Source organism: Manis pentadactyla, chromosome 6, assembly GCF_030020395.1.
Source record: "Manis pentadactyla isolate mManPen7 chromosome 6, mManPen7.hap1, whole genome shotgun sequence".
NCBI lineage: Eukaryota > Metazoa > Chordata > Mammalia > Pholidota > Manidae > Manis > Manis pentadactyla.
The window spans coordinates 41,525,342-41,552,188 of NC_080024.1; the positions used below are offsets into that span (position 1 = coordinate 41,525,342).

Genomic DNA, 26,847 nt, shown 5'->3' on the forward strand with positions numbered 1-26,847 from the left:
TGTACCCTCTCTGTCATTTTTTTATCCTTACACCATTTCAAAGAAGAGCCTTTTAAATCCTTCACATTCCACCTACACCTCCGAGTTTCTGGGAAGTGTAAACTTATCTCTGTAGATGCCTCCCCTTCCCCCCACACTCACTCTCTGCTTCTAGCACCTGTTACCTCACCACCCAGGCAGTTTCAATGATCCTACTGTTTGTTTCCTACTTTCTGTCAGACCAGATGAAGATGAGGCTGGTCTGCCTTCAATCTTCCTAAGAACTCCACTTGACTTGCCGGGATCTTCCCTATTTTACTAAAACACAGTCCAACTTTCTTTTGAAGTTTCATATAGGCTGGCCATAAAAGGGGGCAGGAGGGGAGATGGATAAGTTTGAGAAACCAAAATTTAAAACTAAAATTTTACGAAAAGACACAATAAATAAAGCAAAAACAAGCGACTAAGACTTAATTCCACATTAAGAATGCCTACAATTCAATACGAAAAATAGGACCTAATATTATTTTTAATGGGCAAAGGATACGGCAAAAGCAATTTGGAGAAGAAAAAAATTCGAAAGGTTTATAAACGTGTGAGAACTTGGATTTCTACCTTACTAATATGCAATGGCAACAACCATTTCTCACCCATCAATTGGGGGAAAAAAAACATCACTTTTGAAGTGGGCATAGGAAAACAGACATGCTCATACAATTGGCACAGCCCTCTGGGAGAGCAACTTGGCAGTACATACTGAAATCCATGCCCTACAATCCAGTAATTCTGACTATACACAGAGACACGCACAATTCTTTGATTTTTCCCTTGGAAGGGTTAAATCAGTTCCTACAAGTTCTATGCATCTTTGGAAGAAAACTAGGTCTTTCCACACAAATCATCTAAACAGAACTGTGTGTTGTTACTGATGACTAACACAGCAGAACTTCAATGTGTTACCATGCTAACTAGGTGAATCTCTCAGGCTTACCAGAGACTCCCTAGAAAAAGAGTGGGGAAGGGAAGAGAAAAGACGAGATTATGGAGAGGGGGAATACCCACCCTCTTATTTGACACTGCTGAAATTATCAAGATATGTTTAGGCTTTGGTGATCTCCTGGAAATAGGGTCAATATGATTTGCTCACTCACCCCAAAGCTGCTTTTAATCTGCATCTTGAGAAACTTTCAGCCGATTTCGCAGTTGCGGCTGATAGACAAAAAGGCATTCTTAGTAGGGCACACAGGCGGCAACGTGATTGGCTGGCCTACCTGAGGCCGGGTCGAGGCGGTCGCAGGGAGCTCCCCGCTGGCAGCGCCCCCGCTGGGAAGTTCTGTGTGTATCATGCGCCCTCTTGTGTTCACCATCACCGTCTTTCTCGTCCTTTGCTCAGACAGGAGGAGTGCCTGAAATAAAGATGCCACGTGGAGCCTCACCTACAGCACAAACTTATCTAAAATCTCTGTCCAAACAAGACAGGAGTAACTCTGTAAAGCATATTATTAGAATAATACTTCTTTCACCGTCTCTAAGTATAAAGTATGCTTAAATAAGAAATGCTTGTCTTACAGCATTCAAACCTTTGAAACTAGCATATGAAATTAGAGTCCAAAACACTAGCTTTAGAAAGAGGAAACAGAACTGACATCCTTAGAATTGGCTGCATCAGGATGGACGTACTCTGTCCTCTTAATGCTACTGTGGGTCAGAGTCAGATGTACGTGTTTATTGGCTTTCTATTTCCTCTCTTCACTTGCCTGAACCCTCTTTTCTCAGAATAAACACCTGTCTTTACTACAGTGCCAAGTGACCCTGCTAATTATCACTCTGTTTGTTTACCTTGAGTCCACAAACAAGTTACATTTTGGTTATGATCTTAGGTATGATTAGAGATTTTCTGTGCATAATGTGGTTACCTTGATGTCTGTAAGACAGTTTTTTTGGTCAAGGCTGAAAAATGGGCGGGACAAACGCATGAGGGCTCCAGCTGTCTTACCCGTGGTGATGGGGAGCAGTGCAAAGGACACAGCTTTTGGGTATGATTGCACAAGCACGGAGGGGGGTTCAGAAATTTTTTCTGTCCAAATGATAAAAGTAAGCTTATATTGCAAATGTTGAAGCTGGCATAACTGTAGTAAAACAATGAAACGATGAAGTACAATTCTTATAGAAATGTACTGCCATCTACTACAGGTAACATCATCATTGCAGGAGTTTGATCCTCCCCCCTGGGTTATTTATAATCAAGCAAACATCTTTGACTAGCCAGGTCAGTCTGTTTTCTTGGGGACCCCCAGACTCTTAGTATCTATAGTCTTTTTTTCTTGGGCAGGAAGAAAGGCAGAGAAGAGCCTTCTAATCCCCTGCTTGGAGGATATTAACTTGGCTGCCAGTTTTCTGGGAGATAAATTGAAGAGGCTGAGATCACTCTTCATTGCAAAGACTTTCATTTAATCCCCTGCTTTCAGTGTAACGCTCTGCCTTCAGCTACGCCTGGCATTACTGACTCCAGAGATCCTGATACAACAGCTCCAGGGAAGAGCCCACCAGTGTCCTGTGGATTTGGGGTTAAGTGATAACCTGCTCCAAGGGTAACTAAGAGGAGCTTACTGCTTCTTAACAGACTAGCAACTGCTCCACCTTTTTAGCCCTGTCTCACCTGTCTTTGGAGATACCTAATGTCTCTAATGCACGAGGCCCTCAGGACTTGAATCAGCTGACTTTGGCTGCTTCCTCACCACCTCCTGTAGGCACTCTCCTTTCATTTTTCTGTGGTTTATTAAGTTAGTTACCAATTTCCTGTTTGCTTTTCAGTTTCTAATGTTGTTTGGATCTGCCTTTATCTCCTCTCCTATTCTCTTTGGTCTTGAGTTTATATTTTTCATTTAGCTTGTTTGTGGGTTTTGGCTTCTTTGTTCTGGAACCCTTCCTGGCATCCCTGCTGCCCACAGGTGTGGTTAGTTGACTGTCTTCAGCCTTTTGCAACTTCAAGCCATGTCGCAGCATGTGCACCAGGTCAGGTTCTTCTTGGGGAGGCCCTCGGCCAGCCACTGCAGTGGGGATAACCAGTGTCATGCTCTTCTCTGGCGACATCTACGCAGTGACTGAGCAAGGTCGGAATACAAGGGCCTACCCATGCCTGCTATCATGGGCCTCCTCCAATGGGCAGCCTTTACTCCATTGCTCCCTGCTGGGCTGGCGCCGTGTCATGTCTGCATCAGTCTGATGGCTCTGCCTGCCAAGGCTGCTCTGCTCTGCTCTTTTCCTCGTAAGTGTTTCTCAACAATAAGCTTATTGTACTCAACACCTGCTTCCTGGAAAACCCAATGGCATGCTAGCTTATTTAAGAAAGAGAAACTACTAGAAGGATAGTGATCTCCTTTGTGAAGGAAGGTGTGCTCCAAGTACCCCGAGATACTCTCCAGATAATTCAGTTCCAAAGAATTTCATACGAAATTTCATCCTCTCTCCAGGCTAAGCTTCAAAATACCAGGAAGATAAAGAATATGATTGGCCCTGCTTGGGTCTACTTCAATTAGCAGGGCTTGGTCTTTATTGGTAGCCATTTCCAGAAAAAGAGGAAATTTGAACTAGACACCATCCCAAAAGATATTAATGCTAGGCAGAAAATGCCAATTGCCAATGATTGTTCAGATGATAAACAAGGGAAAAATTAGAATACATCTTTTGAGCTGGATTAGAAAAAAAGGAAGATGTCATTTATTTTGGGCTAGGCATTGTTCATAATAATCACTCTGTCAGATCCTCCATTGAAAAAAACTATATTCAAGTTGTCTGTATTTTAGGCTGAGTATCTTGATTTCTATTTAAAGGACTCCATATTTTTTAAGAGCAGTCACTTTCTTATTTGTCATTTTCTGGAATTTATCTCCATGGGTTCTGATCAGAGTGAAGGAAACTCCACTGTTTTCATTAGTTACCTAATATTACATTTCATTTAATAAAAACATAACCGTCAATTCATATTGAGTTGTTGTTAGCTACAATCTCCAAAGAATTTTCAGTGAGCTACTGGTATTCACAATCTGTATGTTTTAAATGGTGTCTTTGAACCTAAGAGCATTTTTCCCCCAAAACTGTGACTTGCAATTCATTTGGTTTTCATTCTTGACTCTTTAACATAATTTCTAGTTTTCTCACTTTTAAGTTTGACAGCCTCTTACTATCTTCATCTAAGATGCTGATGTTAAAGAATATCATTTGGTACTTTACCATTTGTGATTTCTCTCCAGTTGGCATCAGTCTAACAACATGCATTCTTCGGGTTTAGTCCATCTACCAGTTGATGATCAACCAACCACTTTTCTCCATTCAGTCCACAAGCTTATCACAACAGGCGTCCTCAATACTTTGCTGAGATCCAGACACACTGAAACTATAGTACTCCCAGGGGCCACCAAGTCCCTTTCCAAAGAAAAGGATATCTCCTAAAGAACATCATTTTTCCTACAGGCACACAAATTGACTAGAATCATGTCAGGATCAACATCATGCCCAAGTGATTTATAGAACCCACCTTTTGACCACTTAAAAACTTCAGTTCATTTGATCATTTGCTTCTTTAGAATAACTCAAAAACTACAATTTGCAGTTTCTTAACAAAACAGCAACTGGTTTGGGGACTACAGACCCTCATTTATATGAGATAGAACTCATTTATATATTATAGAATATCTTCACCTACCTTGGGCATTAACTCCTCCTTTTCCATGTTTTACCTTGGTCGGGATATTATGCTTCTTACATGTGAACAGCCATCAGAAGCACAGGTATCAATTTTATGGTCTTACTATTAACTTTATACCACCAGACAGTAGGCACAGTCTACTGCTCTGAAGTTTTCAAAATCCATTTACTGTGGATTAGACTTCATGACACTACTTATAATTCTGGGACATCGTCTGCTGTCACATTTCTTCTTGTGAAAATAGCTAAAAAGCATGAATAATAAAATGAAAGTTAAGGTGGAATGATAATGGCTCAGAACTTTTTTTGAGTGCAAATAACACAAAAAGGTCAAGCTAGTACAAAGTGATATTGTTGTAGAATCAGGAATATCTTATAGAAAGAACCCAGCTTTAGGGTAAGAGTAAGAGCACAGATTTAGAAAGACAGGACTAGAAAACTGGGAAATCTTTGGGGCCCCAGGGACTCTCTCCATCTCTCATCTCTGCTTCTCTTAATGCATAGGCTTTATTTTTCTTTCTCAATGGAATGGGTTAACTGCTAGTTGGCCCAAGGGGACAGCAAAAAATGTTCTTATATCTCTCAAGTTCCAGCCCCACAAAAAGCACTTTTTCAATTTAAATTCCCAGGGAAAGAGGGAGATGAAACTCCTAATTGGCCCAGTTTGGTTCAGGAGCAGACTCCCTGCTGAATCAACTAAGACCAGTAGAAAAAAACCTCAATGCATAAAGAGGGTGTCAGGATCCCATGGCTGGAGTGAGTATGGTAGATAAGAAAGTGAATTCAGCTTTTAAAAAGACATCCCCAAATATGTTTTCCACAGGTGCTTTTAATAGGCTGAAGTCCTGGAGGATAGAAAAAATAACTGCCAGTCTCCTTTTTCTTTCTAAAATAAACTTATGCACAAATTTGATGCTGTTACTCTGAGCTGGAGCAAGTATGTTCCTATGAAGAAAGATATCTGAGCAAGAAGGATCTTGTTAATCATATTGAACATGCTATTTAATCTCTCATATATAAAATGGGGATGATAAGAACAGCACCACCTATCTTGCAGGTGACTCTCTGAGAGAATCAGAGATAATATATTTAAAGTGTCTGGCACTGTACAGTAAACACTCAGCAAATGGTAGCTATGATTTTAAATACTAAACAAATTCATGGAATATAAACCTTTTTTAGATGCCTGTTAGAGAGATGTATTGTTTCCTCCAAGATTGAGCAGACACTGGAGACAGCCCAGTGAATTTAATTCAAGAGAGAATATTTGAACACAGAACACTCAGTTCCACAGGATTCTAATATACGAATACATCTTATCACTCTCTGGTTAGCTTTATCATTACCTGCAAATGGCATGAAATAAAACATGTATAAGCAAGTGGACAATCAACTTCAATTATAAAAATAAAATGTATTTAAATTATATATATACATTACACAGAGTACATGACACATTTACTTGTTATATATAAATTTTGCTTTTCAACTACAAAGTTATATGTACAGAATAAACACTAGTAAGAACTCGTAAAAAGCCCTCATTGTACTTCTTTAATCTGAAGTCTCACACTTGTTTTCCTCCCACAAAAGGACTGGGTCTTGCAATTCACATGCACACTTATTATAGCAATTATTTTCCCATTGAAAAGAAACTCTAAAAACCTGCTATTAAACTAAAAAGTACTATTACCTTAGATTCAAGAATATAAACTATTTGAGACAAGTAGAAGGTTTTTAATTGTATTTTTACTTTATCAGCAACACTTTGTTCCATATATATAATTTCCTTGTCTTCCTACATTCCCAGTAATCTTGAAATGGAAACCAGGTCACATTCTTGAACATAGGCCTCATTTTTCCATTTTTTTGTCAGAAAGCCACCAGGTAATGCATTTTTAAAATGTGCCTCAGAGCAGGATGCTTTGAATTAAGCCCAGCCTCTCAGATCTCAATCTATTTAGCTGAGACACATGCAGGTGAAAACTGGAAGATCAACCACTTATTTGCCTTCCTAACACATAACCATTTTAAATAATTTTGTTAGTAACTAAGTGAATTACATAATTGTTGACATCAGAAAGAGTCCCAATTTGTTTCTCCTCTAACAAACAACCTTTACGATGTATTTGAAAACCTGCCCGTGTAATAGTCACAGGGCACTAAGAGATGGACAACTCTCGGCAGTGACAATGTATGTAGCAAACATGCCTTTCAAATGAATGTATGCTCAAGTTCTGTGCTTAAAAAATTGTATTGGAAGCCACATCTGTCTTACTACTGTATTCTAAACACCTATTACACTGCCTGGTACATACTAGGTGTTTCATACATAGTATGAAATGCACAGAAGAATAAATTTTTTTATTCATACTGTAAAAATTAAGTGTCTTCAACTCTAAGCTGGCTTAAAGGCTAATATCCATTTCACCTCTCTGAGGACAATTTCACTAAAAAAATGCTAAAGGAAAATGAAAGAACAATATACAAATTCTTGTAGGAATGATAATTTTACATATCTACCAAAAGATCATAATTACACATTAAAAATGAAATATACAATTAGATAATTCTGAAATTTTCATTTCCATTTTAGGGTCAATAAGCCCTGAGACATAAAATATTGGTCCATGCACAGCAGCTACCTAGTACTCCTTTCTCAGGTGAGGTGCATTATATAGAGCAATAGGTATACAAAAGTTTTTGAGCCATTCCAATATTTCCGCCGCTCTGATAAATGAGAGATAAATTGTAGGCAATATCTCTTCGTAAGTCTAACTGGTCAACTTCTATACCCTAGGGTGAAAAATACACAAATGAGTTCTATTTAAACTGGCACCCAGGACAATTTTTTAAGTGTAAGTGTTCAAAAAACTATTAAAATCCACAATACAAAAAAAAGTATAAAACTATGTATATACCTCAGATCTAAATTTTTATCAGATAATGCTCATTCAGTTAATCATTATAGAACTGTATCATGAAATATGTTAAAATGTCTAACCAATAAATTAAAGAAAAAGTCTCACCCACAAGCCATAGCAGAATAAAATTCAGATGAAGTAAGGATTAACAGTAAAAAAATGAAACCATTTAAAAGAAAACAAATATGGTTGAACAAAATAAAAATAAAATCTTGGGTAGGAAAGGCCCTTCTAAGTGTAATAGCAAAAGTAGAAAACACAAAGGGAAAGACTAATAGATTTGACTTCATAAAAAATGTGAAACTTCTGAATTAGTTAAAAAAAATTAATTGTAAGTAAATAAAAACACAAATAAATACACATGAACAACAAGATGGGGAAAATACTGTACTATATAACAGAAAGGCATATAAAGGACAGGTCTACATGGGCATACAGCAAATTGTTTAAAATGATTACCTTAGGGGTGTTATTACCTTTATTTCTACTTAAGTAACAAAGCATGGACTCAATGGAGTACATTAGATCTATGTTTCTAATATTGCCAATACAAAATTTTGAAGTCACCTGAAAACATCTGCCAACAGTGAAAAACTGCTACCTAGGAAGCTTAAGGAGCAATACGTAAAGCTACTTATGAAGAAAAGAACACAGAAGTGTATATATTTCATCAGCATAACTAAAAGTATGTATTCATTTGCTTAATAACCAAAGTTGAACAAGGGCAATTAGAAAACAGTTGTGAGGGAATGTGGGGATTATGAGTGCAATGTAAAGAAATTAACAGTGAAGATAATACTTTTCTTCAGAAATTAAAAATTAGATTTTAGACAGAAATTATCACAGTATTGGCAACACTTTACCCTATCTTATCTTAAAACAAAGAAAACTACATTAATATTGGTCTTTCATTTTTACAGAGAAATATGTTAGCTAGTTTTGGCTTGGAAATGAGCAATGACTCTATTACTCATTTTGGAGTAATAGAGGCCCCGTGTCTACCAGCTGAAACCTGCAGAACCACCGGGTCTATCTTGGGAAAGCCGAAATATTACTAACCACAAGTCATATATGTCCACATGGTTGCTGACTAGGTCACAAGGCCAAGATGTCAAAGATCTACTTGTTGCTGAACATAAATGCATTCAATAAAGGAAAAATCTATTTTAATACACAATTTATTTCACTGGACCGCAACACTGAGCTAAGCGCACTTATCTATTGACGACATGCAGTGACTCCTTGGTTTTTAAAGGCAATCATACCATACCTCTGCCGCAAGTGGAGGCAGCTCCAGGGCTTTCTGATAATAGTGGATTGCAAGGTGGATCAGCCCTAGTTGGTGAAGGCCACGGCCCAAATTGTAGAATGATTCCTGACAAGGCCCACGCAGACCGAGGTAACGATTAAGAAAGGAAAAGCCCTGCCAAAAAGAAAAAGCTAATTCAGTATTTCACTCATTTGACAAGTATGTATTGGACCACAGGATGTGCGAGATGCACTCTGTGCAGGACACAACTATTAGAAAAAGAGACACAACCCCACCCTAAAGAACACAGGCCAGGATTACAGTGTCAGATCACAGTGTAGTCAAGAGCTCTTCTGAAAGTGGAAGGAAAGATTTTTTTAAAGCTAAGGACAAAAATATTCACAGAAAAGAAGGCCAAATGTTACAAGTAGCTGTCAAAGATCCGTAATCTATAAGCCTCAGGATTTGTTTTTTATGGTTTCAAGCTGGCTTTTGTGGCATTAGAGGCCAGTGAATGTGTTGGTGTCTAAAAGCTTGAGCAAAGTATAAAATTCAAGCCCTTATAATGTTAATTTAGAAAGGTTTATTCTCAGGAGCAAACACACTTGAATAATACCTAGTCTTTCTGGGTGAATAGTACCTTTTATAATTTATTTTATAATTTACCTCTAAGGACCTTAATAATGTCTTAGTCCAAAACACTTCATTTTTTTCCCCTGAAAGCTTCTGACTCCTTCATGGATTAGTATAGAGCACAGCTATAACAACGCTGCTCCTTGTGTCACAGCATCCAAAAAGCTTGCCTCTTTATCTCCTTCCGTATTCACGTTCAACTTTAATGCAGCTTCAGTTTTTATCAACCACAGAAAGTTACAAACTGCAAAGGTGCAAATGTCCTATGTAATTAAGTAAATATATTATCTGAGAATTGAGAGTAAACCAGCTAATTTTTGAGTATAGAATATAAACTGCAATTATTCCCTGCATGATCTATGTATAATGGTCATAAATTTTCCCTCATAAATAAATAAAAATTAATGAATTCTTTAGAATTAATGCTTTTATGGATAAAATAATTATGTTCAATAAATCATACTTTCTGCATAATAAAAGAACCCATTTGTGTATATGTGAATATGACTTCTACTCCACTGAAAACCATGGTTCTATTAAATAAAGCAGATAAACTATTAACCTCAGAGAAATATGAAATCATCATACTTAAAAAGGACAAATCTACATATCAAATTCTCAGAAAGAGGGAAGAGTAAATCTAGTTGAATTGTTGCAACCCAAAAGAACTTGTAGGAGCTGCTGGCCGGCTGCATTTTAAGAATTTTTTAACAAATTTAGGAGGGTAATCTCCTTGACAACTGAAAGACTATTCAAATATTTAGTGATTAAAAAACTAGGTACTATGGGCAGCCACTTTACTTTTTACTTTACATTTTAGGTAATGTGAATCATCAAATGGACAAACTACAAAAATATGACCACAAAAACCAATATTTTAATGGATAAGAAAAGGGTGCTTTTTACTATGCACTATGTAACTATGTTAAATTTCAAACATTTTTTATCACATTAATTAATCACTAATGGGCCTGAGTACACTTTTTATAAATGTTAAATAGAGATAGAAGACAACATGAAAGCTTTTACTCTTACAATATGACATAAAGGTAGGAAAGACAGTAAAATATATGGAAGTACTTTTTTCTAAAAGTAAAGAGAAGGAACACTAATTATAGTCCTGTAGCATGAATAAACTGATGAATAATTAGAACAATTTAAGAATCATGATATTTACAATAAAACTTGATTTTCAGAAGTTTTTTTTAATGGAAAATGTTTAACATCCACAAAAGTAGAAAGATTATTACAGCAAATTTCCATCTACCATCACTTATAGTTTCATCTCTGCCCACAACCATTTAAAAACTGCTCTTTAACCATATAAGTAATTTGAAATCTAGCTTTCAAATTACTTTGAAGTACAATAAATTTTTGTTCTATCAGGCTAAAAAAACTACATATTTTAACTAATTAATAGGAGTTAAGCCATAAAACTGTCCTATTAATATTTATCAGAATATAAGCTTCACAAGGGTTAAGTAATTCTGTCTGTGTACTCGCTCACTGCTATATCCCTAGTTCCTGGCATAGTGAGTACTCAACACATAGTTTAATTTAAAAGTAAACCTATAAACTGCATATAGCAAAAGGACCCATTAAAAAGCTTAGAGGAAGAGGTGGACAAATATTACAAATAAATACCCAAGTAAAGGAAAATTGTTTTTTACTTTTTATGTTGGAAATTTTTGAATACACAAAAGAGAATATTATAATGAACTTAAATACCCAGTTTTAACTATAATGAGCATTTTAACTTAGGCTTTCTTTTAACCATGTTACATTAAAAAGCAAACAAAAAAAATCCTTTACTAAATCTCCTACTTCATTCAAGCCAACATGCTCTTTCCTTCCCAAACTACTTAAAAAAAAAAACCTATCTATACATGCATCAAACATGAACATAAAACCTGAAGTCCTAAAAACGAAAGTGTTGACGATACAGTGGTGAACAAGGCAGACAAGGTCTCTGAACTCTGGTCTCTCAGTTTATACTCTTAATGAAGAGGAAACCATCTATACAAAGGTAAATAAGAAAACAAAAAAGCTAATTTTCAAATTTCTGTAAGAATCAAGAAAACTTTAAAAGAGCAATGTGTTAGTGATGAGGTAAGGAAACAGGCACATAGTCACATATTCACACGTTATTGTAGATACATATTATTATATATTTTTTAAATAATTTAAATCAATTTTGAGGACCTATCACGCTGGATGTCTTAGGGGCTCCAGAGTATGAGGAAGCCTGCACTGAATTTCTCCAGATTCTGCCTGTGTCTTCTCCCCATGTGATCTGGCAGTGCACCCTTCTATATGTCTATGTCTAAGTCTTAGAGAGGAGTACCACTAGATGTTGAGTCCATGACTGCTGAACACAGGGATAGGTATGGGGAATCCCAACACATATACGAAGTAAGTATTACTGTTGAAGCAGAATAATAAAAGCATGAAGAATATTCATTTTTTGAAAATATAAAATTAAGCAATGAGAAATCCAAACTAATTACCTGCACAATTAGAGCATGTCTTCTTAATACATACTTCTGAGATGCCATGTGAATAAAGGTTAGGCCTATACAGAGGCTATAGAGAGGTTCGTGGGGATGGGTGCGAAAGGCTTGCACATACTGTCCTGAAAAATGAACAATGATGTCAGCTGTTATGACAAGAACATAGTTCTTTATTTCTTCAAACACTTATTCAAATATATTTTAAGGCTAAACAAAGATTACTGTTTTTAACATATGCAAGGTGTACATTCTAAAATATCAACCAAATGCATATTACTTTGAATTTTAAAATAATGTATAACATGTAACAAATTAGAAGGATTTAGTCATAAATGTACCCTGACCACGAAGATCAAGAGAAACTAAAATTAACGTTTTTTTAGGCACAGCTAACCATTTCCACGTAGTGCAACACTTAAAAAATAAAAAATTTATGAATTGCAATCATAAATGTAATGATCTTAAATCTAGTTGAAAATCAGTGAGGGGATGTTTCTTCTCGTGAATTCATTTGTAAAATTACTTAATTTGTCTTATAAATTCAAATGTGATAGGTCCTGGAGGTGAGAAAAAGGAAAATAGTTCAGGTTTGGTTTTTTAGATTGGGATTTGTTTTCCTCAATGTACCAACTACTTTGTTTTTCCTGAAAAAAGATAAATGTATCCAATAACAAATTAAGAACTTGGGGTTCTGTGAATTCCATGTACTCTATGGCTTCATGGATAGAGTTCCATGTATGCTATTCTACACAACTGTCTCATGTTAAAAGCCTCACCACATGAAGGGAATTTTAAGCAAATTTTTCTTCTCAAGGAATAATCCACAATTTATCACACACAGATAAAAACTTCTATTTCTTCCAGCTCCTAATGCCAGAAGAACAGCACCACAGAATATCTTTAGCAGCACCAATGCTAGACTGCCATTTGGACTTTCTATTTTTACCTTCTGTAAGAGTTTCTAAACATAGGAAAATAAAATAAATCTCTATTTTATATTTTCTTATTAAACCAACAACTCCAGAAAGTACACACAGTGGAGGCAAGTTTCAACATTGGATATTCAAGGTTACTGGCTCAACAATTATAAAACACTAGCCATACAGAAACATTAAAGTATTAAGTAGCCAAAATCCCAGTTTATTCATAAGTCAACTAGCTTTTAGGCAGGAGAAACGTGCTTCATTATAAGTTTAAAAATTTGGTTAGGTATTTTTCTATTTATTTGCTTCTGATTCCTTATTACAGAAATTCTTTTATGTGATTAATATTGCCTGAGTTTAATTAGAATAAGTAACTACCATGTGCATAAATGTTGATATAGAGACTTGTCCAGTAGGGGATGAACTATCAACAAATCTTAAATCCTTTTTTGTACTACAGCAAATTAAAATCAGGTAGCAAAGATTCCATAATTAAAGAAAATTATTTTTAAAACAAACATGCCTAAGTAGGAAGTATTGTTGACCTTTACAATGAATTATAAGGCCATTTCATCCTTTTGAAAACAAAGCCTCATAAGAAAAATAAATACTAATATTAATTATCATTTTTGCTAATACTTACAGCCACTTACTCTATGTGCCAGGCATTGTTTTAAGTACTTATCATTTAATCTTCAAAAACTTCACAAGGTAGGTCCAATTATTATCTCTACTTCAGAGATAAAGAAACTGAGGCAAAGGGAAGTAGAGGAACTTGCCATGAAGGAGCTGCTATTTACATCCAGGCAGTTCCACTCCAGAGGCCTGGCTCTTAACCACTAGGCTTCCCACAATTGACAAAGTCATGTGCCAGGGCACTTACCAAGCGCATGCTTAAAACTACCAGATACGAATGCATTATGTCCATTTAAGACACACAGGGCATGATTATCTGGGGTTTTCAGCATTAAACGGAGACAGAAGCGATGATGGCGTACATCTTGGGAGTGCATGGTAACTTGATTGAAAATGTTCCAGAGCTGGGGTTTATTGACATTTTCCATGACCATTATCCTAAGATTGCAGAAAGAGGATGATGGTAAAAATATGATGGAAAAGAACTTCCTGATTTCTAAGAATGAAACCCTTTTCGGGGCTGTCCTACCAACACTGAATTGTAGCATCCCCCAAAAAGGAAAAACAGATTGTTTCAATGTAGTTAAGCAAAACCACTTACATGGTGAATGATTTTTTCCAGAAAATACTGCTTTAGTTAATTATTTCTACATCTTATTTCTACTTTTCAACAAAACTTTCAAGCCAAAAAACAGAATCAGGTGGTTGGTTTCATATGTTCTCTGCTGACCCACTATAGCTGCAGTACAATGAATACTGAGTAATAACTAACAATAATGCATGCCAGGCATTGTTAAAAGGCTCATAATAATCCCATGAGGTGGTAGTGTTATGATGGCCATTTTAAATGGGTAGACTGAGACACAAGAGGTTAAGCATATGAGAGGGCATGCACCAATGGCCTCAACTAACCAGTAAGCAAGAGCAGTTAAAATAAAATAGCTTACTAGTTCTGGAGCATGTGAGACTAAGTAAAAATAAATATACATACTCTATCAAAGAATTAATTAAACTAAGTTATTGGAAAAATCACCTTATATAGTTGTATGCCTTTCTGAAATTTTTGTCCAGAATTGCTGCAGAGAGACCAAAGTATTCCAGCTCTTTGCGTTTTTGCCTGTCATCATAAAATGAATAATATTCCAAAGAAGAATCCACAAGTAACTCAGCCTCCTGAAATCGGGATAGGTCACATAAGGAGTATATAGCCTTCAACAGAAGGTTCCACCAGTCATCTTTTGTCAAGACACTCGTGAGTACGGCAAATATTGCTAAAATGAGACCAGTGAAAATCAGTTAGGTCACTGTATTTCCAAATACTATAGTATTAAAAAGAAGAATTCACATGATTGAGTCTAAGGTTAAATTGAATAACCATGGTCCTATAGACCTGAATTTTTGCCAACACTCTTCTGACAATGACCAGAAGGGGAAGTTGCTTGTTTCCACTCCATCAACACCACCTCCATACGCTCTGCCAATCTGCAATTCCAGGTAATTCTCACTTCTAATCTGTTCTCTACAAAGTCCAGTTACCTCACTTGTGTTTCTCAGTGCAAGCTAAGACATATGGTCCTTCAGGGCAGAATGAGTGTGCACTTCAAGACTGAGGTCAAATATAGGAGTCTGCACATAAATGGCATTCAAGGGCTTGCTCAGCAAAGATTTCAAATTCATACTTTGAAATTCAGATCGTTCTTGATCTTTTTATAATCTTCATTTTCTTTTATCTGCTTCAAAATTTCTCTTTTCCTTTAACTATCTTCTCTTCCTTATTTATCTGTAAGAAGCCTCCCTTTCATGCCCTTGAGAAATATCAAAAGCCATAAAGCATTTCTAGCTTGACCCAGTATTCTCCTTCTGAGAATCTATCCTAAACAATTCATCAAAAGTATGTATAAATCTATAGGCATGAAGATGCTCACTACCATATTATTTATAAAATTATCACAATCAACCATATATCAAAAAAGAAGGGTATGATTAAATAAATTATGGAACTGCTATCCAATGGAATATTCACGTTCCTTACATAGAATAGCTATAAGGAGAATAGAGCAAGATGAGAAAATGTCTGTGAAAAAATAAGTGAAAAAATCAGAGTACAAAAATGTATGTAACCTAAGGAGGCTTTGCTTATCCTATGCTAGTACATGAGTATGAGGGGACACCCACCTTAACAAAACAACAGAACCCTATGAACCTGAGAAAAACCAACAACGGACCTGAGAAGAGAAAATACTGAAAGAGAAAACAGGATCAAATGTAAAGAAAAATATAACTTACAGAAACATTGTCCCAAATACATGCCATAGAGGAAGAAGCTATTAGGATAAGCCCAGAAACAGTGAACTGGACAGACGGCAGGGCTCTGCGGCAATCAGAGCCAGGTTATGGGAGGCCAAAGCGCATTCCTTTCCTGAGTCTTCTCCCTGAAACACCTTACTTATGTTTTAACATTGTGCTTATAGAGATTCAGCTCTTCTGGATTCTAAAACCCTGCCCATTGCACACTGCCATGCTTGTAACAATGACTTAATAAATGTCTGCTGAATTAATTAACAATGAAGTAATTTTTGGTATCTCCAGTTTATAACCTAGATGTTTTCCAGTTCTCTGAGTAATAACCTCACGCTAACATACTTAATGTTTTTTCCAGCTAAAAACAGATGCCTTTTAAACTCACATTACTTGAGACTGGGCCAAAGCAACTTATTTTCAGAGTTTATATGGCCATTGCTACATTGTCAAAAATTAATATGACAAAGAATAAAATATATGTAATTGAAATAACTGGACAAGTAGAGTGATTTGTATAGTCATCTAATCTTCATAAATTTAGGATACATTTTCTTCTTAAAAAGCCAAATTAAAACTTATGTTTAGTTTTTTTCACAGAAAGATAAAAGCAGATGTTTTCAACTTATAAATATTAAATGATTTACATGCAGCCTTTTTGTGAAACACCAAATAAGTTTATTATACTTGAGGGATTAGGATTAGAAACTTTCATTTAATTTGAAAAGGGTGTATTTTCAATTAGATTACTGTCAGGTGTAACTTCAAGAGTCTTTTTCTACTCAGCCACTTCTATGTAATAAAGCAAATGAAAGTAATTACCTTTGGCATCACAATTTGCTGTCTCTTGGTCATTGTTGTCTGATATTTTGTCTCTTGACACTTTAATAAGGTAGAGATGCCTCTCTCCAGATTTGGAACTGGATATCAAACAGACTTGGGCTCTATTCATTGCTACCTGAATTAAAGATGATAAACTTGAGATATTTTTTAGTCACACAATTTTTTTAAAGAAAATCTATATGCCATAAGTTCCACAGGTATGCCTGAAAGCTTCTTTAATAAGGAAAAAAAAGACCAAATTACTGTGTATTTAAATACCTAAAAGAAAATCAAGAGACTGTTTTTTTCTTACCAAAGATATTTGGATCACACTACTTACCTTAGTAGAGAAGAAGGCAATTCACTTTAACTTTATAACATACACACACACACACACACACACACACACACACACACACACACATAACAACGTACCTGAAAAAAGCTGGACTTAAAAAGGCTTAAAAAGGATGTCATATCTGGAAAACATTTCTGCAAGGTGAACAATTTTGGCACATAGTAGTGTCTACAGGGCTAATGACTGATAAAATCATGGTTCTCACTTTTCTAAATACGTACTAGTATAGATTTTATTTCAGTTAATCTATAGTCAAGTTTACATTTTCATTAGAACTTTCAATTACATACCGTAAATCTTTAAGTCTTTTGTCTATATCTGACTTTCACTTTAAAAAGTTTATTTAGTAGAATAAAATGGTTATAAAATAGCCATAATCTATATTTAAACAAATTCTAAACATTTAAAAAGCCAATAATGTTAATATAAAGAAAGATCATTACCCACCTTTAAAAGCATGGCTAACATGGTAAGTAAGGTATCCACATAACCATACATTTTGCCTTGTGAAAACAACAGAGTAGAACGATGAAGCAGTAACTTGAGTTCCTAAATAAATAAGCACATGACAATGAATGTGACAAGATGCCTTTGCTGCAGGTTGTTTTGTTTGCATAGAGAAGTTCTATCTTAGAAATCAAACCTTAAGGATATTTGTTTTATGATCTTTCACAGGAATTAACACATGATATTCTAGAAACTGTAATTTACAGTGTCTAATAAGTGACTAAAATGATTCAAAACCATTTAATACACTAAAATAAAACTTTTGGATATAACATGTAGAGAAATCCTCTACTGAGAAGAAAGTTCTAAAATGCAGCACACCAATGAAAACTTCTTTCTGTTACATGGCCTACCTGCTGTGCAGCATTTGCATCTTGTGCTAACGTGTCTGGATCATACATTGGTTCCAGAGCCTCCAGGGCTTTCTCAGGGCGGCACAGCTGCTGCTGAAGTGTGGAAAGTGAAATTCTTGCATCCAAATGGAGGGGGGCCAGATCAACCACTTTCTCATAGCTTTCGGCAGCTCGCTCCATATAGCCTAAGGCCTTTAAACATTCTAAAATGTGTTAAAGCATAAATATGAACTACAGATTTGGAAGCAGGCCAAAAATTATTTCTCCATTTTTAAAGAAATATAGTATAGCAATATAAAAAAGTTATAACAAGAACTAAATATATGCATATTTCTAGTAACTCAAAAAACTATCCCTTCTAATCTCTATTGATTAATCAATCTATTGATTTCTCTAAACCCAAACTGCTTACAAGGATGTAATCAGTATACACATACAATTTGGGGTTCTGCTTTACTCACTTGGCATTATGCTTTCAACATTTTCCCATGTCTTCATCGGTCTTTTGAATGGTTATAATATTCAATCAAATTGATTATTTACTGAACCATATTACTTGACATTTAAGTTATTTCTGAACTTTTACTCTAATAAATAACACCACAGTAAACATCTTCAGGTTTAAAAACTGGCAGACCAGTTTAACCCTCAGATATGTTTTGTTAGGCCATAATGCTATAAAAAACAGTGAGTTGTCTACATTTTTAAAAATCAGCATTTTTATGAAATCTGAGTTTCTGGATTCTTTTGAAAAATCTGGGGTTGGTGCAGTGGGTGCCCCATTCCCACATGGCACATCAGCCTATGCTGAGGAACAGCAGTATCCTTTAGACGGGGTTACCCAGCTCCCTGCCCTAGAGCCTTCCCACTAGTGCATTTTACTCATTTTTGTTACCTGCCAGGCTCCAGAGTTTTGTGACCACCAATATAAACTACCACCTCTCACCTCACTCAATGATTTTCTCAGGACAAGTTCTCAGAAGCAAAGTTACTGGGCGCTATTCCTCAAATCTTATGCCAATCAATTATTAAGTCCTCTCCTTAGAACTTGAAAACGAATCCCTGTCAGCATTTCTTCTTCCCACCCTGATGGCCACAACAGTAACCGAAGCCCTTTCACCTCTTTCCTTTTTCACCATGATTATCTCATAAAATGGGACTTTTGCTTTCTTAAATCTCAAATTTTTCAGACTTCTACTAAGTTATCTTTCGGTTAAACTTTGATAATAAAGGAAGACTACTAAATATGGATGGATCATCATGACAGCATTTTTCATTTTACACTTTTAAAGGTATTTTGTTATTATGCCACAGGAATTAATTCCTTCAATTATCTTTCTGATGTACCAATCCCAAATTTATGATTTTTAGATGACTCTGAAGTTTTAACCTTCCACTCCCTGCAAAGCTACACAGGCTCACAATGGAAACATCACTTATCAGAATCATGATCATAATTAAGGAGTATGTGTCAAGTATGTACTATTAGCAGCAGGAGCAGTTTCAATTATCACAGACTTAGGAAGGTGTTAAAAACTCAACTCTCTGCTCATGTCTTGAAATTCAAATACACAAATAATACAACTTTTAATGATAGTGTTACATCTGCATTCATATTCACCCACCTAAACAGAAAAGTATCATTTTAATCATTAAGTGCTCTTTGCTATTTCATATCTGTGATGTTTCAAAACACCCTAAAATGTCAATCAATGCTTTCTAGTTATAGAACTTTTTCCATGACGTAATATTTTAATAACAATTAGAACTTTCTGCCATAATGCAGTATTTTAAACAAAGACTGTTCAACTTTCAATGTATCTTTTATGTTAATGCAATATGAAATCCTATTTGAATATTTCTGGCTTTCATACATTTCATTAAGAAATTCGGTTACTTTTCTTAAGCTATGTTTCTATTCTAAATAATTTATTGCAGATTAATGTGGATTTACAATGAAATGGTACATAAAACCCAATCCTGAGCATATTTTCAGCTCAAAGAACATTGAGAATACATCAAATTTTTCCCCAAAATGACGTATTAAATTAAATATAGACCTGTAAAACTCTTCAAATATCAGATTACACTCCAAGTCTGACAATCTATTACTAGGAACCAAACCCTTTGGTTAACACAGGTATTTAACCAGGTATTTAAGGTATTTTTAACAGGGACATGTTAGTGCCTCTACTTCAGTTGGTACCATTAAGTGAATCATTCCTCCAAACCACTAGTGAGGGGGGCATCACTCAGTGGCATGACAAGTTAAAACACTGACTTTCAAAAAACTGCTCCGCAATCAGAAATACTTTCACTAAGACATTAATATTCTCTAACAATCACTGCATCTTTGGAAAGTAAGTTCTTGCCTGCTTATGTTATTAAAACTTCTTCCTCCCACAAAAAAGTATTACCTGCATGCCGAAGCCAAACTACTGCAAGGTTGTATCTTTCAGAGCAAACCAATGCACTGAGGAGAGGAAATGCAGAATTATATTCACCAACATCCAGAAAAGCCTCAGCAACATCTAGATAGAGGTCTCCCATATCTTCAGGATTCTGTTCCACTAGTGTTGTCAGGAGAGGCTAGGATGCAAAACAAAAGCCTGAAGTCAAACATTCATTACAACTATGCACATCTATATGTATTTGTCTTTTTAACTTAAATATCAGTCATCTGAGGCAAGCATAAAAGGAGCAAAGCTTAATAAAAATTGCTTTAAACTGTCCTTTTTTTCTACTCATTTCTGTATCTTTATTAAAAAGAACTCATACTGCTATCATTCACTCATTCAACTTTTGAAAGCCTGTTAGAAGGCAGGTATAGCAGCAGCTAAGGCCACTGATTTGCCGGGCTCCTCCTCTAGCAGGTCAAACATACCCAGGCTTCAGGGCCTCTGTGTTTGCTGATGTTTCAGGGAAGCTGTTCTTTCCTGTAGCTACACAGCTTACTGCCTCACTTCCTTTATGTCATTATTTAAATGTCACATTCTCAAGGAGGCCTTTCTTAACCCAACCTATTTAAAATTGCAACTCCTCCCATCCCCAATATTTTCTATTCTTTTCCCCTGTTTGATTTTTCTCAGAGCACTTATCACCAACTAACATCCTATATTTAATGTATTTATTTTATTTATTACCTATTAATCCCATTAGAACAAAAGAATAATTAGAGCAGGGATTTCTCTATTTATTCAATACCTTCTCCTAAGGTCTGCAAAGTAAATGCTCAATACATTTTTTATTCAATGAATACTTAGCAAAAAGTTAGCAAAAGAGAATAGCTGTAAGAAATTACCAATTGTTTAAAAGGCCTAATCATATACTCTTATTTTTCTCATTTTGAAAGAAAAACAAATTACTATAATTAAAAGTTCCAAAACACTTTTATTCACACAAAAATAATTTGATGCTTATGGTGACTTCCTGATTATTAAGAAATGTGAAGTCTAGGGTCAATTTATAATTTCTTGTCATCTACAAAAAATAACGTGGATTTGATCTGAATGTTACTTACATTAAGTGGTTCGAGGATATTGAGATGTACAAGGCAGACCATCAGCTTCACTGTGATGTCTATCGGTACGCCATCAGGGATAGTGCAGGTAACATTCTCATTAGCTATGGGTTAGACAGATAAAAGGCAGTTCCCACGTGTGAGAGCTTAGAATGTGGGGCAAATGAAGCAAACTACCTCCTATGTGAGAGCACATTTACTTCATTCAAAGCAAGTGATTCTATAATCAATTCAAAGTTTGGCCAACTCTGCTACTAGATTCTTATCCCTCCTTCAGTCTGTCCTTTGGTACCAAGTACCCTTCCTAATCCTTTCTGAATATCTTATCCACTTACCCGAAACCTACATGAACTCCCACACCTCCTATCAAAACTACAGACAACTAAAAAGCCAAAAATGACAAATAAGGATATCTGAGCTCTCTTTTTTCCTTCTTGAATTCAAAAGCATCTTTTTAGTCTTCACTACAAAGAGGATGAGAAAGGAATAAAATAATACTGTGTTGTTTTCTAAAACTTAATTACAGCAAAACAATTTTTAAAGCACTGGGAAGTTAATCAAAGGGATTTTTATCTGCATTTAAAGTATTTTATATTTTGAAAAGTCTAATAAGTTCCAAATAAGCTTCCATATGAGAAAAACTGAAGCATAGAGGGTTATCAGAGATTCAACTGAAATGGTAGAATAAATTTTAAATTATGTTAAAATGAAGTAAGTTTCATCTGTTTTATAGAACTTGTCATATAAATTATAGTACTGAATAAAATTACCAAGAATAAGACATGGACAAGTTTACTTAAGCGACTTTGTATCCCTTACTCCAAAACAATAACTAGTACCAGAAAACCAGCTTAAGAAACTTATTCTGCTCAATGAGAGTCCCATACGTAAATTTACTCACACTAGACCATAAGTTCCATGGGGATAAGGCCTAGTCTAAGTGACCTAAGGCTATATCCATAGCATATTTCTTCTGTAGCCAGTAGCTATGGTATACCAATTAGAGATAGGGTGTGTACAATGTGTAAATCAAAAGTTTGATTTCAGAAATAATCACAAAGTAAAACTCAACTTTATGTTGAAAATAAGACACATGCCTAAAATCATGTAAGTCAGGAAGGTTGAAAATAAAAGGACAAAGATAGAGCAGACAAATTCAAACAAAAAGAAAGTGGAGGTCACACTCTCATTATCACACTAGGTAGAATTCAGGTCAAGAAGGCACTTTATAAATCCTATAGGGCAGTGCTACTCAAAGGGTATAGTCTGGGACCTGTGGCAATCCACAAACTATTACCAGTTTAATCAGACAGGTGCAAGAGATTGCGACTAAGTATTCAGGCACTTTAATGACAATTTGACAATGCTAAAGAATACGGTATATATTACTTACAGCCCTAACAGCTGAAATAATACTGTAGTAACATTTAACAGCAGTTTCTTTTAAAAAGCTTACATTTTGTCACCAACACTTTATTCTCCTGAACTCTCATTAGGTCATTCACATTTACAAGAATTAAAAAATGTGAACCTCAATTAATCCATCAATAAATGTTATTTTTTTAAATACATATGAAAAACAATCATCTTTGCTCACTTTGGAAGTGTTTTAATCTCCTAGTCTTCTGGACATATCTTTTTCTTTGAAGTTATTTCACCAACTCTAAGATGCCACAGATTTCAGATGCACCATTATTTTACATATTAAGAAAGAAAAACACCACTAGTTCAACTATGACATGTCATTGATTTAAGATGTTCCCTGATTTCAGGTATGGTGACTCATTAAAAAAGTAAAAAAAAGAGGGAAGAAGGAAGGATGGATCAATGAAATACAGTAAAATGTATTAAACAAAATGAATAATCATATCTACAATTAAAACTTAAACACAGCTCTGTATTTCTTTCATATTTTCCAAAACAATGGAAAGAACAATTTTCAACATGAATATAATTTTTTTGAAGAAAGATCTTAAACAGAAATTATGGCTGCAAAATAACAACTTAACTGGAACTTGGCTCTAGCCTAGGCCATGTACAATAAAAGTATCAAAACTGGCAGAGCCCTTCAGATGCCCTAATTCATGCTGTGATAGCATTACAATTCCTATTCCTGACAGCATTACAATCCCTACTCCTTACTCTAGTCACTCTACTACCTGAATCACTCTAAGAAAGCACCCTATCTGGTCCTGTCCATACCAAGCAGTGATCCCACACCCTGTGACCTCAGTCTGAAAGGCACTTCCCATGGGTGTCTGCTTAAAATATACTTCTAGAAACATCCTCTGATCTTTTCTATCACCCTCCTCTAGTTTCCCAAAATGCCAGTTTTACTATGGAAATTATTACACAGTTCCTTATATAATTTAATTGTATACATTTCATTCGAACCCACATTCTCCTCACTTCCTTGAGGAGAGAAAATGTCATACTCATCTGTATATTCCGCACACACCTACCGGAGGCACTTACAAGAAACTTTGACACAACTTGTCTTTTTATTTCCCAAGAAGTTTTCACTTCAGTATTGATTTGTCCCTTATCTTGGGCTTGGTTCTCTACAAATTAGCACAAATGGATTTATGTAAATGGATTACTACTTTCCATTAGGACAGATCATCTAAATAAAAGGGTTCTTTTTTCAAGTAATTATGCTTTAACCCAAAGGATTATATGATGATGGAATCTTTAGATCTTATGACAGGGTAGGGAGGCAGCTATTTTGAAGCAGGCAGGGCTCAGTACCAAGTGCCTCCCCTGCTTTCCCAGCACCACCAAAGCCTCATTGGGTCAAGGTGGAAGGTACAACACAGGAACCTCCTTGCATGACCAGGGATCTCTACTCTGCTCATAAAGAAGATCAATTTGGAGGCGGAGCCAACATGGCGGTGTGAGTAGGACAGTGGGAATCTCCTCCCAAAAACATATATATTTTTGAAAATACAACAAACACAACTAGCCCTAAAAGAGAGACCAGAAGACGCAGGACAGTGGCCAGACTGCAGCTACACCAGCGAGAACCCAGCGACTGGTGAAAGGGGTAAGATACAAGCCCCGGCCCGGCGGGACCCGAGCGCCCATCCCCCCAGTTCCCGGCGGGAGAAGAATAGGCAGAGCGGGAGGGAGACGGAGCCCAGGACTGCCGAACACCCAGCCCCAGCCATCCGGGCCAGAGCGCAGACACAGTACATGCCCAGGGGGCCCTGGATACTGGAGGAACAGGGAGTAAGACCTCTGAGCGGGTGCCGAAGCTGATGCCCCTGTGACAAAGAAAAGCGGGGGCTTTTTGAAAGTCTTAAAGGGACAGGGACTTAACAGCTTGACGGAAACAACCCAGGTCACAGTACAGCAGCTGGAAATTACAGGGAAAACCGGGTACACTAACCCCCTGGGCAACAGCTCTGAGACCCCTCACGGAGGTAAACAGTCAAGCAGTCCCCCCATCCATTACCCCACCCAGCGCTGCGAAAGCAGAGAAGCAGCCTGAGACAAATTCCGCCCACAGAAAGGGAAATTTCTCCCATCCAGACAGGCAAGACACAAAGACCCACTCTACACGCAATTACCCAACACAAGCCACTAGGGGTCGCAGTTGTCCCAGTAAAGAAAGGCCAGTAGCAAGTGAAAATTTTGGCCCTCCCAGCTGACAGTCAATAGCACCTGTCAACAGGAAAAGGCAAAAAAATATCATCCAGACAAGACTAACCCAGACAGCTTCAGCATCTGCTACATCTTCCCCTGAGAAGGAATCTGGGGAGATAGATTTACCCAGTCTTCCTGAAAAAGAATTCAAAACAAAAGTCATAACCATGCTGATGGACTTGCAGAGAAATATGCAAGAACTAAGGAAGGAGAATTCAGAAATAAAACAAGCTCTGGAAGGACTTCAAAACAGAATGGACGAGATGCAAGAGACCATTAATGGACTAGAAAACAGAACAGGAACGCAGAGAAGCTGATGCAGAGAGAGATAAAAGGATATCCAGGAATGAAAGAATTTTAAGAGAGCTGAGTGACCAAATGAAAAGGAACAATGTAAGAATTATAGGTATTCCAGAAGAAGTAGAGAGAGAAAAGGGGATAGAAAATGTCTTTGAAGAAATAATTGCTGAAAACTTCCCCAAACTAGGGGAAGAAATGGCCTCTCAGACCACAGAGGTACACAGAACTCCCATGACAAGGGATCCAAGGAGGGCAACACCAAGACACATAATAATTAAAATGGCAAAGATCAAAGACAAGGACAAAGTATTAAAGGCAGCCAGAGAGAAAAAAAAGGTTACCTACAAAGGAAAACCCATCAGGCTATCATCAGACTTCTCAACAGAAACCCTACAGGCCAGAAGAGAATGGCATGATATACTTAATGCAATGAAACAGAAGGGCCTTGAACCAAGACTACTGTATACAGCAAGAATATCATTTAAATATGAAGGAGGGATTAAACAATTCCCAGACAAGCAAAAGTTGAGGGAATTTGCCTCCCACAAACCACCTCTACAGGGCATCCTACAAGGACTGCTCTAGATGGGAGCACTCCTAAAAAGAGCACACAACAAAACACCCAACCTATAAAGAGGGGAGGAGGAGGAATAAGAAGGGAAAGAAATAAAGAATCATCAGACTGTGTTTATAATAGCTCAACAAGCGAGTTAAGTTAGACAGTAAGATAGTAAAGAAGCTAACCCTAAACCTTTGGTAACCACAAACTTAAAGCCTGCAATGGCAATAAATTCATACCTTTCAATAATCACCCTAAATGTAAATGGACTGAATGCACCAATCAAAAGACACAGAGTAATAGAATGGATAAAAAAGCAAGATCCATCCATATGCTGCTTACAAGAGACTCATCTCAAACCCAAAGACGCGCACAGACTTAAAGTCAAGGGATGGAAAAAGATATTTCAAGCTAACAACAGAGAGAAGAAAGCAGGTGTTGCAATTCTGGTATCAGACAAAACAGACTTCAAAATAAAGAAAGTAACAAAAGACAAAGAAGGACATTACATAATGACAAAGGGCTCAGTCCATCAAGAGGATATAACCATTATAAATATATATGCACCCAATACAGGAGCACCAACATACGTGAAACAAATATTAATAGAACTAAAGGAGGAAATAGAATGCAATGCATTCATTCTAGGAGACTTCAACACACCACTCACTCCAAAGGACAGATCCACCAGACAGAAAATAAGTAAGGACACAGAGGCACTGAACAACACACTAGAACAGATGGACCTAATAGACATCTACAGAACTCTACATCCAAAAGCAACAGGATACACATTCTTCTCAAGTGCACATGGAACATTCTCCAGAATAGACCACATACTAGGACACAAAAAGAGCCTCAGTAAATTCCAAAAGATTGAAACCCTACCAACCAACTTTTCAGACAACAAAGGCATTAAACTAG

General features: G+C 36.4%; 1 protein-coding gene across 6 annotated transcripts in view; it reads right to left on the reverse strand.

Annotated features, from left to right (window-relative positions):
- Positions 1 to 1,029: 1,029 nt before the first annotated feature.
- LOC130684075 (general transcription factor 3C polypeptide 3-like) overlaps positions 1,030 to 26,847 on the reverse strand; it is a 43,685-nt gene continuing 17,867 nt past the window's right edge. Inside the window, exons 7-17 of one of the 6 annotated variants that reach the window (XR_008998218.1) lie at positions 21,420 to 21,523; positions 20,317 to 20,488; positions 17,900 to 18,102; positions 17,487 to 17,588; positions 16,682 to 16,817; positions 14,595 to 14,832; positions 13,809 to 13,999; positions 12,000 to 12,124; positions 8,881 to 9,033; positions 4,685 to 4,931; positions 1,276 to 1,385 (exon numbers count right to left, since the gene is read on the reverse strand). Coding sequence is in view for 5 of the 6 variants with exons in the window: in XM_057503732.1 (XP_057359715.1) it covers positions 1,167 to 1,385; positions 8,881 to 9,033; positions 12,000 to 12,124; positions 13,809 to 13,999; positions 14,595 to 14,832; positions 16,682 to 16,817; positions 17,487 to 17,588; positions 17,900 to 18,102; positions 20,317 to 20,488; positions 21,420 to 21,523 (1,643 nt within the window). In the remaining variant the exon portion in view is untranslated. Of the gene's footprint in view, positions 1,386 to 4,684; positions 4,932 to 5,497; positions 6,033 to 6,062; positions 7,483 to 8,880; positions 9,034 to 11,999; positions 12,125 to 13,808; positions 14,000 to 14,594; positions 14,833 to 16,681; positions 16,818 to 17,486; positions 17,589 to 17,899; positions 18,103 to 20,316; positions 20,489 to 21,419; positions 21,524 to 26,847 lie in introns of those variants that run through there. The other 5 variants (XM_057503732.1, XM_057503733.1, XM_057503735.1 and 2 more) reach the window with 5 other exon arrangements.